This window comes from Styela clava, chromosome 14 (assembly GCF_964204865.1).
Source record: "Styela clava chromosome 14, kaStyClav1.hap1.2, whole genome shotgun sequence".
NCBI classification, from domain to species: Eukaryota; Metazoa; Chordata; class Ascidiacea; order Stolidobranchia; family Styelidae; genus Styela; species Styela clava.
The window spans coordinates 659,780-676,700 of record NC_135263.1 but is presented as its reverse complement, the minus strand read 5'-3'; the positions used below and the strand labels follow the sequence as shown (position 1 = coordinate 676,700).

General features: G+C 35.5%; 1 protein-coding gene across 1 annotated transcript; it reads left to right on the top strand.

Annotated features, from left to right (window-relative positions):
• The first annotated feature begins 5,366 nt into the window (after positions 1 to 5,366).
• Positions 5,367 to 14,254, top strand: LOC120341316 (26S proteasome non-ATPase regulatory subunit 14). The gene is made up of 8 exons (XM_039409804.2): positions 5,367 to 5,569; positions 6,089 to 6,166; positions 6,690 to 6,802; positions 7,269 to 7,419; positions 8,380 to 8,487; positions 8,759 to 8,859; positions 9,470 to 9,569; positions 13,120 to 14,254. The coding sequence occupies exons 1-8, from the start codon at positions 5,444 to 5,446 to the stop codon at positions 13,279 to 13,281; spliced, it is 939 nt and encodes a 312-aa protein (XP_039265738.1). The 5' UTR covers positions 5,367 to 5,443; the 3' UTR covers positions 13,282 to 14,254.
• The last annotated feature ends 2,667 nt before the right edge of the window (positions 14,255 to 16,921 follow it).

Genomic DNA, 16,921 nt, shown 5'->3' with positions numbered 1-16,921 from the left:
TCCGGTAGTCAGTCCATGTTGGATGTGGTATTAGTTAGCCAGGTTTTGTTTTCATGGGCATGGACGTCATTTCCTCTTCCACATCGAAATTCATTTTGCTTGGATGACGAACACAAATTGTGTTTATTATGCGCATGCATGTTTGGTAGAAACATGTAGATTATATGACTGGCATGGGCAAAATATGGCCCGCGGTACAAATTCAGCCCGCCTGATGTTGCCACAACAACTGAAACCAAATTTTGAGGCTTAAGCTGAAAAATAGCTTAAAGAATTTTTTGAGATTGCTATTAAATTTATCCCTAGAACGAGACTTATGATTTTCCACTTTTACTTATGAAATACTGTAATTATTATTTATAAAATGTAACTTTGTACGTAACACTTACATGGCCCGCCAGTCTAGGTGGACGAAAATTTTGGCCCCTGATCCAAAAACCTTGCTCACCCATGTTATATGACATTGTTCTGTGGTCTGAAGGTTGCTCCCGAAGTATTCGTATCAAGTTTGATCACAATCTAAACACAGTATGTGTACCAGGTTGTGTGTCATTTTGGTACAAATACTTTCGGAGCGCCGTCTGAAGAATACTTTTTTATTAGAGCTTCAAACAAATATAAGATTAGAATTTTCATCTTAATCTTGGGGAGAGGAAAGCTGACGATACGGATTGATCATATGGTTACTGGTAATCTACTTACACGTAATCGTATCCCACAGGATTAGAGCTTGTGAACACATACAGGGTGAACATTGTTGCAATGTTGTTGTTGGAAACTCTCATTATCAGGACTGGGTAGCAGTATTCGGTGCCATGGAGCTGTGACATTTTGGTGAAGAAAAAGCTTGCCATGTTAGATGGAGCCAGAGCTACCAGAAATTTTATTGGCTCCAGCTTCTAAGCATCATTCTCAGCTAATAATGTTGATTTAAAACGAGAAAAAGAGACCGATATGACGGCACACATTATTTCAAGTGCCAAGTTTGGATCGGAAAGTCAGTTGAACGCAAAAAGAATATCGGTAAAATGAACCTCGACTAAACTTATTTAAGAGCAGGTTGCGAGACCAATGCGACACACCTTCGACACGCCACACTAAACAATGCCAATTGTTTGAACAACAAACTATAGCGCTGACACCGACAGGCACCTGATATTTGATTCATGGCAAGCATTAGTTAAAAGTACTCAGTACACAAAACTCCATACCCAGCTCAGCTTTGAGTAATTCTATTTGATTGTATTACGATAGGACCAGGATGTTTGGTTGTAATAAGACGGGATGGGGTGTTTGGTTGTATTAAGATGGGTAGAGGGTATTTGGTTGTATTAAGATATGACGAGGTGTTTGGTTGTATTAAGAAGAGAATCGGAAGTTCGGTTGTATAAAGATGGGAATAGGATTGTTTGGTTGTATTAAAGAAGGAATGCGATATTTGATTGTAATGAGGAGGGAAGTGGGAAGTTTGGTTGTAATAAGATGGGAAAGGGATATTTGGTTGTAATAAGATTGAAATGGATATATTAGGATGTGCATGAGACATTTGGTTGTATTAAGAAGGGAATTGAAATATTTGGTCATAAAAGATAATAATTGCGAAATTTGGTTGTATTAAGATGAATAGGGATATTTCGTTGCATTAGGATGGATAGGGATGTTTGGTTGTATTAAGATGAATTGTAATATTTGGTTGTATTAAGATTGGAATTGGGATTTTTGGTTGTATTAAGATGAATTGTAATATTTGGTTGTATTAAGATTGGAATTGGGATTTTTGGTTGTATTAAGATGGTATCGGATATTTGGTTGTATTAAGATGAGTTTGGGATGTTTGGTTGTATTAAGACGGCAACTGGATATTTGGTTGTATTAGGAAGGAATGGCTTGTTTGGTTGTATGAAGATGGGAATTGGATTGTTTGGTTGTATTAAGGTGGAAATGGGACATTTGGTTGTATTAAAAAGGGTTTTGAAAATTTGGTTGTATTAATATGACAATTTGACATCTAGCGATAGCTGTACCACCCTTAAATTAATCAAAATGCAGAAAATAAATTGCACGTGTCCCAATGATTTCAGTATTATTAATATGAGTTGGTTAGCACTAAGCCTTGGAATCGAATAAATGTTTGTTCAATTCACAATGTCCTGGCTTTCTGTTCATATATACGGTTAGCCCAGTCATGATTATTTTCACTAATGGCTCTATTGTTTATGCAACCTTCATCAATTAATCTAAACTATGCATTCCTGCTTTATTTTCAAATGGTTGATTTAAGAAATCGAGATTGTGTTTATAGTTTTCTGTGTTGCTTTCAACAAGCTTAAAATATACAAAATATGTTCCCTAATTCTGTAATCAGTTTTATTTATTTTTTTATTTTTTTTCAATAATTTTATCGTCTTTTATGCTAGCTGTGGAGTCAAAAATAAACTTATAAAGATTATATTTCAATATTTGCTGTCCTAGCGCCAGGACAAACGGGGGACTAGCATTCTAAAACCTCATTTGTTGATTAATCTACAAATAGTTCCTTGGATGAGATAGATTTGAGAAATACACAAGAGAGAGAACAATTTCTCTCCCCGTTTCAGAGTAGTGAGTCAGTTTGCATAGGATATATTCCGATGCGAATAGTAAAGAAAGAAAACGTAACATTAGATAAATGTTCAAGAAAACATATCATTTGACTCTTGAAGTTTGAAGTCATACACAATTGCTAGTATCCTCTTATATGTCAGTGAAGTATGTATGGAGTCATGATGAAAGAGAAAAAATGTAAAACGTAGGCCTATAGGAAAAATTAACAAATGACCCGATCACATGAAAACCAACAGCGTGTCGTCGGTTTCCAGTTGGGTTATACATTAGAGTAGACCAGCGTTTCCCAAACTGTGTTCCGTGGTAAAAACATTAAAAATACGTCTAAAATGGCCGCCATGGCGATTTATGGAACCTGAAGTTGTCGCCCAACTGACCGTTCGATATCGCGTCATCGTCGGCCTAAAGTGAACCAACTATAGGGTAGTGGCATTTTCATTAACCGTCGGTCTAGCTTGTTGACTGATAGGTTCATTACAGCTATGCTGCTGATTTTGCTAAATGCAAACAAGTAGGTCTAAAGAATAAAGGGGGCTCCCGAAGTATGCGAACCAAGATGGCGGACATCGGAATGTAATATGTGTACTAGGTTAGGGTTAGGCCATAATTTTAGGTATAAATACTACGGGAGGCTCTTGGCTAGTCTTCGAACTGATAATAGGACTAAAATAAGGAAAATTGGAAAAAAATTATCGCCTAACCCTAACCTGTTACCCATGTTACGTTCCGATGTCCGCCATCTTGGTTCGCATACTTCGGGAGCACCGAATAAAGACATAAGATCAACTCTTCTTCCTCCATATCTGCTTGGTTTTACTTTGAAATGCTGAAAAAATTGCTAAACTCTATTCAGTAGATAAATAAACTGCAGGTTTGCCGCTCGCGAAATTGCGGCAAGCACCTTTATCACCATTAGACGTAACATTAAGGGCAAACACTACGTTAATTTAAATTAAGAAACAATAAAACATTTATAATATATGCAATTTGTGAAATATTCAATCATATTTTAGGTATGTTTAGCACACTTCTGTTAGTTTTCGCGGCCCATTTGGCAACTTGCCACGAGAACCCATTGGGAACCGCTATATACATTAGGCCTACAACATTTTTCTTTATCCATTTTACTTTTACTCTTTCATTTTTTTGTGTTCCGCGAGGCGAGATAAAAATTGTAAGTGTTCCGTGGCCGAAATAGTTTGTGAAACGCTGGAGTAGACAATCCTTGGAATAGTCAGGTTGCTGAACAACCGCCGCCTTCATGGTTCCTATTTCTTTATTTCGAAGTCAGTGCGTCACGGAGCCATTGGAATATACTGTGGCGTCTCTGGGGTATGGGAGCCATTGCTCGTTCCATGGGCGCCGTTTGATTAGGGTAGCACGAAGGCGAAAATTTTAATTGTAAAATTTTCAACGAAATAATCCAAAGTGTAAATGATTGAATATCGCGTTTTTACTCATAACGTATAAGTATCTTAATTCAACAGCAGTCGTTAAAAATTGTCATTTAACGATCAAGTGGCGCATATATTTGGTATAAGTGCGTTTGTTATAAGTGCGTCTTGATGAGCGGGCACATGATACTCATCATGTTTTAAATTTTTTTAAAGGTTTTGCTCGAATTCTCCATTTTTAATTTTTTTTGTATTATCATATTGTGGAGTTTTCGAAATAAACTATCTATCTATCTAAGTGTGGGTTAATTTTGATTACCCGAAAAAAAAGAATACTTCTTCTTCTTAATGTAAGTAAGAACAGTAATAACAATACACTATCACCATTTTTTGATGTTTATTAATTTCAACTTCTTGCGTGTGAGAGGTAGTGTCTTATTTCCAAATAGTTTCTGTGTGTTCGACTCGTGCTACAACTCAATTATGTTACGCATCAATGAATACCATGAATAAGCAAATATCGTTTACCCTAGTCATGATTATCGTGTGTGCCTGAATTTCGTTTTACCTGTTGATGCCCAACACAGGTCTGCAAGTGGAGAGTTTGCGAGTTTCAGGCTTTTGTAGTAAGGGTATGCCTCAGTAAAATATCTGGATAAACTTGGCATTATGGACGGGACCTGGCAAGGCACTTGTATTCATTAAGTCTGTAAGTTTTGAAGTATAAGTTTTATTTCAAATCAGAAGCCTACAGCTGTCTGACTGTACAACAACGATAAAATAATTGTTGAAAAAAAAATTAAAATTGATTACTGACTCTAGAACTCTGCCTTTCTATTAATTTTGAATATACTGTATTGGGTATCAGGCATACCCGTACTTCTTTCTCGTCTTATTGTTTATATTTGTAAAATACTAGTACCGGTAAAGGATTTATGTTGAAAGGAAATTTTCCTTGACAAGTAAAAAAAATTACTCAAAAATAGCAATGTCAAAATGTTGTATAGTACAGTAGTGCGTATCTAAATTATGGAATTTATTTTTTATAATAATAGCAGGTTTATTTTGATTAGCATGAAAGGTGATAGAATAATAGCCTAGTTAAAATAAAATTAAAAAATAGCCTGCTAGCTGAATGGTTACAGAAAGCTTAAGTGTCTTTAATAGCTTAAGTGTTTTTTGTAGGTGTGCTGGTGAGCAGAAGCATGGTACTTTCACTTTTTTGCTGTTTCAAGGGTTTTACTTGCTCTGCAGAATTCTCCATTTTAATTAGTGTATTTAGGAAGGAAGGATTTACATAATTATCTGTATTATGGAGTTTTCAAAAGTATCTATCTTATACAGTTAGACTATATTAATTTGTTTGAAATTATCATATCTCAGACTTTTTAATGAAGAAACTACGAGCTGTTTCTCACATTTCAGCTCACATTTAAAATATAAGAATGGATAGGTTAATGAGATTAGGAGCGGGTGGGGGACTTCAGGGATTTGGACAACAACCCCAGTCTGATGCTCCCATGGTTGACACAGCAGAACAAGTTTATATTTCATCGTTAGCTTTATTAAAGGTGAGAAATTGTGATTGGTGTTTTTTATTTCTTGTGTTTTAAACGCCAGTTTTCAAAATTTTCTGTGTTCGTCTTGTGTATCATACTTCTTTTTATCATGGTGTAGTTCAAAATAAAATGTCTTTTTTTTATGTCTCATGGTTTGAAACTCATTTGTAGTTATATTGCTCAATTTCTCTCTTAGGTCTGTGAGTGTAAAATGTAAAATAAAATTAGAATAATAATATAGTCAGAATAAATTAATCATATTTTTGTATTCATTAAAAAAAAACTAGGTTGGCTTCCCACTTTGCGATAAGTATTAAATTTGCAATGATTAATTTCAATAACCTAATCAATGTTGAAAAATCTAAGAAGGTATATTGGTCACTGAATCCAACACTAGCCACTTACCCTTCCAAAATTCCCTCAAAAACAATGAAGTTACAGCATAAACAATGTTAGATAAATCAAATTTCTGGATAAACCTCTGCAGGCTCTTTATGCAACTTACAGACTAACATAAATTTATCTTTTCAGATGTTGAAACATGGCAGGGCTGGCGTACCAATGGAAGTCATGGGTTTGATGCTCGGAGAATTTGTTGATGATTATACGGTGAGATATTGTTTGTACTCAATACTGACTGAAGATTGTAATGAATATCTGTATTTTTATACACCTTTCACTTCAAACAAGACTCAGTTACCCTATGACACCAGAAGACACAAGGAGTCCAGCGATCTTCTCTGCATATAATTATCCCTATTTAGGTATAAATTCATTACGACTTCATAATTCAGCATAAAAGGCAATAAAAGAATTAATGAAAACAAAATAAATATGATTAGCAAATCAGGAAAGTGAACAAAATAATAAATAAGTGAGGGTTTGAACGTACAAATTTTAGATGAAAAGTGTTGTCAAAAGAAGTGTTCATTCACACAGAATTTGAACTCGCGACGGGTACTTGGAGGTGCAATGGAAGGCATATTTCTAACTATGAGCATGATGTGTAAACTGCCAAGCCTTCTTCCAAAAGCTTACAATGCTTGCTTGTATGATGTTAAGATGGAGTAAAACACCTCATAAAAACTCGGAACAAGTCAGGGCTGATTATAAATTTTATCCTTTTTAACAGGTCAGAGTGATTGATGTATTTGCAATGCCTCAGTCTGGCACTGGAGTCAGTGTTGAAGCTGTGGATCCGGTGTTTCAAGCCAAGATGTTGGACATGCTGAAACAGACTGGAAGGTATGCTGATATTAGTTGTGTCAGCCTACTTAGGAAAGTGTGGGGAATTTTGTTTGCTTCGTGATGATAATAGAATAACAGGATTTCTATATTTATCCTTTTGGGAGTGGGAAGCCCAGAAAATGATGTTTTGGGTGGTACTGGTATCTGACTCAGATGACTGTGAATGGTTGTATCGATACCACCCAGTCATCTAAAACTTAATTTTTCCCATTTTGCTATCATATATATTTTATATGTTTTCTGGTTTAACGAAAAAAAAAATTCTTTCTTTCTCAATCATATGGCGAACCAAGGACTTTCGTCTGGTTACCAGTTCATGCAGAGGCATAGTTGGCTGGTCATTCGTTTCAAACGCATGGACTTTTGAAACAAACATGTTTGACCACTTGATGCTTCTTATGCAGTGTGTTTTGGTTTTAATAAATGTGTTGAAATGACTAATAAAATTTTTTTTTTAATACAGGCCTGAAATGGTGGTAGGTTGGTACCATTCCCATCCTGGCTTCGGTTGCTGGCTATCTGGTGTGGACATCAACACCCAACAAAGTTTCGAAGCGTTGTCCGAACGAGCTGTTGCCGTCGTGGTCGACCCGATTCAGAGCGTTAAAGGAAAGGTTAGTCTTGTCATTATAAATGTCTAGAACAGGGGTTCCCAAGCTTTTTTCAGGACGACCCCAAATACATCTTTCAAGTTTCCAGTGCGACCCCAGGTCAATATATATATATATATTTCATGAAACTCTAGAGCTTGTTTCACTGGACTTTTGAGTTTGGTCATGTCGTGGTATTAAGTAAAATAAGCTAAAACCAAACAAGCGCCTACATTTTCTATAGAATAAGCATGCCTATGTTCCTGTTTTAAAGTAAGCCATGGACTACAAACTGCTAAATTTAACTTGGTTTGTCAAATCTTAGATGCTTTGTACATCCATCCTCTACCATACCTCAGCGACCCCATGACCTGTTTGCGACCCTACCTACTTATCACTCAAACCCAAATTGGGGTCGCGACCCCTGGTTTGGGATCCCCTGGTCTAGAATATAATTGTTTTCTTCACTGTTGCTTCAAATAACGCTCGGTACAGGAAAGCAATCAGACCACGGTCTCTCAAGCTGGGCTCTAGGGGCCATGGGCGGGCGATTCTCTGGTAGTCATTAGCTAAGACTTTCACCGATTATTATTTTTCAATTCTTCAACTGTAATGCATATTTCCATGTTAGTGTTGTGGAGATTCACATAAATTATTACATTCATTTAAAACTAATACCAAGTACTGCAATTTGTTTTCCATAAAGTGGTCTGTAGCAAAATAGGACGCTCCAGAAGTGTGTGTACCAATACGGAGGTAACTAATTTTGTTTGCTTATTTTACATCAAGTTGTGTAAAGGGACTGAAACCTATAGGCAGGGGATATATTCACTTGGCTAACACAGAACCCGCAATAGAACTAAAATAAGGAAAATCGGAATAAAATTATGGCCTAACCCTAACCTGGTACACACAATACTGGAGTAGCAGGAATAGTCTGTTAATTCCAATAATTCTCAGTTTGATTGAGCTTTTTCTTTCCAGGTTGTCATCGATGCTTTCCGACTGATCAACCCCAACATGATGGTCTTGGGCCACGAACCTCGGCAGACAACGTCTAACCTTGGACATTTACAGAAGCCTTCCATACAGGTAATAAATTTCACACTGTGGTAGGTGTGTTGTACTTAAGTATTAGGAATGTACTGATTATTATCTTTCTATATTTAATTATTGGAAATAACAGCTAGAAAATGATTGGAAAATACAAGTTGTATTTAGGTTAGGTGGGCCAATAACGTTACACTCAGGATCAGCCAAAACATTGGAGAATGAAATATGTGCACGACACTCCTAATTCTCCAGAATGTATCTGAAATAGTAAAATATTCCCTGTTTTGAAACATCTTGAAATCTTTTCCAGGCTTTGATTCACGGTTTGAACAGACATTACTACTCGATTGCCATCAACTACAGAAAGAATGAACTTGAACAGAAGATGCTGCTCAACCTGCATAAAAGAAGGTTCTTGCTGGAATTTCAAATTTTTCGGGGTTCAAATTTTGTGCTTTAAATCAGTGGTGTGCAACCTGCAGCCCACAAGGAAAAATTGTGCGGCCCGCAGTGTCAATTTTGAATGGTGTGCGGCCTGCGACGCCAGTTTTTAATTTAGTTTAATCTGACATGCGCGAGTAATTTATGTTGCAAAGTGTATACATGATGCCTATGAGATTCAATGTCTGCTGGCTCGAAAACTTTTGTAACTGCAACTACGAGAAAGCCTATGGTAAACAAAGATGTGACTCGCAATTTCAGTCAGTTATTGGTATCTGGCCTTCCTGTATTAAAGGTTGCACACCCCTGCTTTAAATGGTGGTAATCAAACCAACTCTAAGGAGCATCAAAATAACTAAGCATTCTCTACAGATAATTGAATCTTTTTTTTGTAGTTTTGGGCCAAAGTTGATGTCAAAATATTTCCTCAACCTTGCTGTGGCCTTGAGTTGAGTCAAACATATAATCTGTGTTAACGCTGAGTTTGGGTAGTTTTTAAATGACTTGAAGTCTGGTGTATTTCTCTGTTTTGACTTCTCATTTCATTCATGGAAAATAAAATAAATCTTTTGTTTACTAGTTGGATCGATGGCCTGACTTTGACAGATTACAGCGAGCATTGTAAAGTGAATGAAGATACCGTCACTAATATGCTGCAGTTGGCCAAAAATTATAAAAAGGTATTTGGTTGTATTAAGATGGGAATTGGATGTTTGGTTGTATTAGAAGTGGTTTTTGGTTGTATTAAAATGGGATTTGGGATATTTTGTTGTATTAAGATGGGATTGGGATATTTGGTTGTATTAAAATGGGATTGGGATATTTGGTTGTTTTAAGATGGGATTGGGATATTTGGTTGTATTAATATGGGAATTGGATGTTTTACTTGTATTAAGAACGGGATTAGATGTTTGGTTGTACTAATATGAGAATTGGGATGTTTGGTTGTATTAAGATGGGATTCGGGATGTTTGGTTGTACTAATATGAGAATTGGGATGTTTGGTTGTATTAAATGGGAATTGGATATTTGGTTGTATTAAATGGGAATTGGATGTTTGGTTGTATTAAGATGAGAATTGGGATGTTTGGTTGTATTAATATGAGAATTGGGATGTTTGGTTGTATTAAGATGGGAATTGGATATTTGGTTGTATTAATATGGGAATTGGATGTTTACTTGTATTAAGAACGGGATTAGATATTTGGTTGTATTAATATGGGAATTGGATGTTTACTTGTATTAAGAACGGGATTAGATATTTGGTTGTAATAACAGTGGAATTGGATGTTTGGTTGTATTAAGATGGGAATTGGATGTTTGGTTGTATTAAGATGGGAATTGAGACATTTGGTTGTATTAATATGAGAATTGGGATGTTTGGTTGTATTAACAAGGGAATTGGATCGTTGGTTGTATTAAGATGGGAATTGGATGTTTGGTTGTATTAATATGGGAATTGGATGTTTACTTGTATTAAGAACGGGATTAGATATTTGGTTGTAATAACAGTGGAATTGGATGTTTGGTTGTATTAAGATGGGAATTGGATGTTTGGTTGTATTAAGATGGGAATTGAGACATTTGGTTGTATTAATATGAGAATTGGGATGTTTGGTTGTATTAACAAGGGAATTGGATCGTTGGTTGTATTAAGATGGGAATTGGATGTTTGGTTGTATTAAGAAGGGATTTGGATGTTTGGTTGTATTAAGATGGGATAGGGATATTTGGTTGTATTAATATGAGAATTGGGATGTTTGGTTGTACTAATATGAGAATTGGGATGTTTGGTTGTATTAAGAAGGGAATTGGATATTCGGTTGTATTAATATGAGAATTGGGATATTTGGTTGTATTAAATGGGAATTGGATATTTGGTTGTATTAAGATGGGAATTGGATGTTTGGTTGTATTAAGATGGGAATTGAGACATTTGGTTGTATTAATATGAGAATTGGGATGTTTGGTTGTATCAAGTCGGGAATTGGGATATTTGGTTGTATTAAATGGGAATTGGATATTTGGTTGTATTAAATGGGAATTGGATATTTGGTTGTATTAAATGGGAATTGGATGTTTGGTTGTATTAAGATGGGAATTGAGACATTTGGTTGTATTAATATGAGAATTGGGATGTTTGGTTGTATCAAGTCGGGAATTGAGACATTTGGTTGTATTAAGATGGGAATTGGATATTCGGTTGTATTAATATGAGAATTGGGATATTTGGTTGTATTAACAGTGGAATTGGATGTTTACTTGTATTAAGAACGGGATTAGATATTTGGTTGTATTAACAGTGGAATTGGATGTTTGGTTGTATTAAGATGGGATTCGGGATGTTTGGTTGTACTAATATGAGAATTGGGATGTTTGGTTGTACTAATATGAGAATTGGGATGTTTGGTTGTACTAATATGAGAATTGGGATGTTTGGTTGTATTAAGATGGGAATTGGATGTTTGGTTGTATTAAGAAGGGATTTGGATGTTTGGTTGTATTAAGATGGGAATTGGATGTTTGGTTGTATTAAGATGGGAATTGGATGTTTGGTTGTATTAACAGTGGAATTGGATGTTTGGTTGTATTAAGATGGGAATTGGATGTTTGGTTGTATTAAGATGGGAATTGGATGTTTGGTTGTATTAACAGTGGAATTGGATGTTTGGTTGTATTAAGATGGGAATTGGATGTTTGGTTGTATTAAGATGGGAATTGAGACATTTGGTTGTATTAATATGAGAATTGGGATGTTTGGTTGTATCAAGTCGGGAATTGGGATATTTGGTTGTATTAGTATGGGATTTGGGGTATTTGGTTGTATTAAATGGGAATTGGATATTTGGTTGTATTAACAGTGGAATTGGATGTTTACTTGTATTAAGAACGGGATTAGATATTTGGTTGTATTAACAGTGGAATTGGATGTTTGGTTGTATTAAGATGGGATTCGGGATGTTTGGTTGTACTAATATGAGAATTGGGATGTTTGGTTGTACTAATATGAGAATTGGGATGTTTGGTTGTACTAATATGAGAATTGGGATGTTTGGTTGTATTAAGATGGGAATTGGATGTTTGGTTGTATTAAGAAGGGATTTGGATGTTTGGTTGTATTAAGATGGGAATTGGATGTTTGGTTGTATTAAGATGGGATAGAGATGTTTGGTTGTACTAATATGGGAATTGAGACATTTGGTTGTATTAAGATGGGAATTGGATGTTTGGTTGTATTAAGAAGGGATTTGGATGTTTGGTTGTATTAAGATGGGATAGGGATATTTGGTTGTATTAATATGAGAATTGGGATGTTTGGTTGTACTAATATGAGAATTGGGATGTTTGGTTGTATTAAGAAGGGAATTGGATATTCGGTTGTATTAATATGAGAATTGGGATATTTGGTTGTATTAAATGGGAATTGGATGTTTGGTTGTATTAACAGTGGAATTGGATGTTTGGTTGTATTAAGAACGGGATTAGATATTTGGTTGTATTAATATGGGAATTGGATGTTTACTTGTATTAAGAACGGGATTAGATATTTGGTTGTATTAACAGTGGAATTGGATGTTTGGTTGTATTAAGATGGGATTCGGGATGTTTGGTTGTACTAATATGAGAATTTGGATGTTTGGTTGTATTAAGATGAGAATTGGGATATTTGGTTGTATTAATATGGGAATTGGATGTTTACTTGTATTAAGAACGGGATTAGATATTTGGTTGTATTAACAGTGGAATTGGATGTTTGGTTGTATCAAAATGGGAATTGGATGTTTGGTTGTATTAAAATAGGAAAAGCGTATTTTGTTGTATTACATCTACTTGTATAAATTGCTTACTCCCTGTATGTGCATGTGGTGGACATGGTATTCGAATACGAGATCTTACCTGCAATGTAATATAGTTGTGCCCAGAGCTTTGATGCAATACACCAACCAGTGTTTCCTATACTTTTTTGCTTATTTTCGATTTCTATTTTTTTTAATATTTTTAAATCTTATTATTATTTAGTTCACTAGCTGGTGATACACACTACTCATGCCCTTAAGTTTTGTGCAGTCTGAATTCTTTGTAATCAGTGTACATATGAGATGTACATATATATTTTTCAAGTAATGCCAAGTTGGTGAAAAAGCTATGCGCACAAATCCAAAAAAATTTTACACTTAGTTTTGGAAATAACGCACAAAATAATTTTTTCACAAATTTCCTCACTTTCAGGCTCTCGAAGAAGAAGAAAAGATGACGCCGGAACAACTTGCGATAAAAAATGTTGGAAAACAAGATCCAAAACGTCATTTGGAAGAAAAAGTCGATACTTTGATGACAAATAACATAACGCAGTGCCTCGGAGCCATGATTGATACTGTTGTCTTTAAATAAACCACTTGATAGCGCTGTCAACATTTTTGTACCCTCGAATTATAAAAATATTAAATGGCACCGAGAAGCTTAAACTTTCTGCACATTGAACATTCAAATGATGTCTGTCACAGTTCCCTCTGTTTAGTTTTCAAAAACCAAATATTTAGATGGCCACTTGGTGGCAGCCCAACATCGTTTTTATTAATATTTATTCATCCACAACCCTCTTACCAAATTGCAACAGCCCCGTGCAGCTCAGTGTGGGTGTTGTAGTTTGATATTCAGTACACTGGTTTTAATACAAGAGAGCAATGCTCCTATTCGATAAATACAAACCAGTCTTTGCCACCCTGTGTGTAAGAGAATGTGAAGGTTAAGGATGTCAGTATTTACCAAACTATTCTAGAATAACACAGAAAAAATCATTTCGCAACCTTCTGAATTGTGATTATCTGAATTGGAAAAACCAATTTGAATACAACGCTAAACAGAGACTATAAGGGCATCCTTATCCAAGGTCATATATCGTGTTTCCCTGAAAATAAGACTTTCAATTTTCTTTCGAAACATAACACTAGAACTTATTTTTGGGGGATGTCTTTGTTTTTAATTTATCAAAATTACAAGGTAGAGAATTACAAAATTTCCAGTTATACAAAATATGAAAACTGATATCCATTTACTTAAGTAACCCGTTTTCCCCTCTCACACGTTTTAAATTAATCATTTAAAATGTGTAGAAGAGATTTCTTGCTATCAACTAGGTCAAAAAAAAAAATCGCGCTATTGATAAGGTCTTTATTTATTTATGAAAATCATTCTCAAAATTCAGGCTAGGTCCTATTTTCGGTGAAACACTGTAAAATTGCTTTCATGATTTCAAGTAACAGTAAAGCAAAATTTGTGATAAAATGTTGGGTTTTATAGGAAATATAGTAATAGCGTCCTGCTGATTTCTTTCATCTTTAATAACTAAAAACATTGAAATCAATAGATTCAAAATGTGTGGGGGGAAGGACAAGCGAAGCAATGTTTAGACTTTTTGTCCAAGTAGTCGTTTTGGGTTATCTCTACCCGAATTCAGGCATAGCAGTTCAATTAAGCAGGTTCAACTTTTCCAGGGAATAAACTTCCGATATCTGGAAATCTATGAGAGGTATATTGCCATACCCGTTATTTCAAAGCTAGGTCCGGGTCACTTGGCTAGCACAGACAGTCCCCGAACTCGTGATAGACCTAAAAACAGAATTGGAATAAAATTATCACACACACTACGGGAGTACCAAAAATACTGTACTGCAAAAAGAATTGCGGCGCACTTGTGTAGATATGTAAATCCTATCCTGTCCTAGATGCCAATGCGTTGGGCTGCTGTAGTGTCACCTTTAAAGCTTTAGTAACCTGCTAATTGTTAATGAATGTTTACATGCTTTATATGAAGTACAAATTAGAAATATAGCAAGAGGACTGACTGGCTGTGCCACATTATCTTATTCTACAAGAAAAAAAGAAACTTTGCACTTGATTGGCGGTGAAACGTCTGCTCGAAAAACGCTCGTCCGTTTTAAAACTATAATATCGACGAAAGAGCGTGGATAGAAATTGCTCCACCAGCAATACTAAATGACACGTTTCAAGTCCATCTTATTTTCTTAAAGAATACTAAATGTCAGATAACACAAGGAAAGGTGTAGAAACCTAAACAGGAGTGAACTATATTCAAATTCAAATAAACAAATGAGAATTCTAGTGGTAATAACTAAATAGCACGCTCGCTGGCGAAACCCTTCATAAGAAGTTGAGTAGGATTATTACCCGCTACCATTTTATATTATAACACAGATTAGTAGTGAACAATAAAATGATAGCACCATTAAAAGTCAACAACTACGCCCGACATTGAATTACGAGGGTTATTTCAAAGTCGAACGAAAAAATATATACAGAAATGTGACGTTAATACATCCTTTGTAATTTCAACAGAGGTATTAATTTTTTAAAAGGGGAATAATATGGTACTCCCGAGTGTATTCAATGTACGTTCGTTCTCGTCGAATATGCGGTAATGTTTTTCGTTAAAAATTTGCCGTGCGTACTTACGCGAAATCTTCTTCCTATCATGTTTAGTTGGTAGATGAAAGACAAATTTAAATACGCAACTCAATCAGTAGAACAAGCTTTGCCGAAAGAAAAATTATCGCCTTTCCCTCGCGAACAAAGGCTCACGTCATACCGTTATCCTGTGGTTACAAGCTTCAGCCAACCGTGCGGGAGCGAACGGACGTCACAATACGATGCATTATCACATCATAAAAACTGTTGTCGCCGCAGGATACGATCAGCAGACGACGGCGTGTTGTCGTCGCTTGAAGAAGAATTGTGTTGTAGAGCAAGTGAATGTGTGTAATGAGGCCAAGCGAAGGTTTTTAATACACAATTTCAGCATTAGCGTAGGATTTTCATATTTGGTTGTAGGTAGAGGAAATCTTGATACTATGGCGAATTTCAGCCTATCGCCCGGTTACTGGTTTAGCAGTCCCTGTGGGGTTTCGGAATACATAACTAGTTACCGGTATTTGTTCCGCGTGCATGGACTTGGGTATCATCAGTAGGGACCCCCTGAAGTATGTTCGAGTATTGCTGACGACAACAGGAAAATAAAAGTGTATTACGAGAATAGTTAGTTAGTTATACGTCTTGGAACAGCTATCGCAATGCATAAGATTGATTATTTGCCTCAAAAAGTTTTCTGAAAGTCTTCAAAATACTCGATCATACGCACCACAGCTTTGCAGGAATGAGAATAGCTTTTCTTTTCTTGCTCTATATATATCCACTCGTGTGTCCTTTCCATACCATGCCCTGATGACGTTTTTCTGTATAGAAATTCGAAACGTGGGCAAATTACATCGTTTTGCTAACACCGGCTGTGCTTCATTTATCATCAGCTATCAATTAGTGTTATTTATTTATTTTATTACGATTTGTAGATTGAGTAGGCAAAAACATTCGTTTACAAGAAGAAGAAAAGGTCACAAAAATCGAGGATTCATCGAAGTTGTGATACGTATTGTGTATTGCTGTTCTTAACAGGTGTAAATAGCATGTTCATGTCAGCAACAACTAAATATGTTGTATTCTGATCTTTTGATAGAAAACCTGAGTCATCTTGTATAGTACTTGTGTTTTCTTTGTTATTCGTAAGAAGATAAAATAAGTGATAAGGTTGTTACAAATCAGAAAAGTGTATTATGTAAAATGTTGAAATGTATAAGTTTATTCGACTCCTTAATCAGCATAACAATACACTTGACAGATAAAAACAAATAAATAAAAACTGATTATGAAATCAGGGGAGCAAACGAAACCTTAGATAAGGTTCATAACGTACAGAATATAAGGTGGAAGGTTTTGCCAAGAGGAAGTGGTACGTGTTATCTCACCTAAAATTATTAAGTTATTTCACACACGCTCACATGCCCAGAATACTAATTCACCGAAATACAAAACCTTGAATCGACGTGCTTTTAATTAATAATTCTATGTAAATAAACGTTCACACCTTTTACATAAATTTTGATAATATAATTTCAATTGGTTTTGTAGTCGCACTTCATTGGTTATGAGAGCTTCGAATTAGTAATCGATCGAATTTATG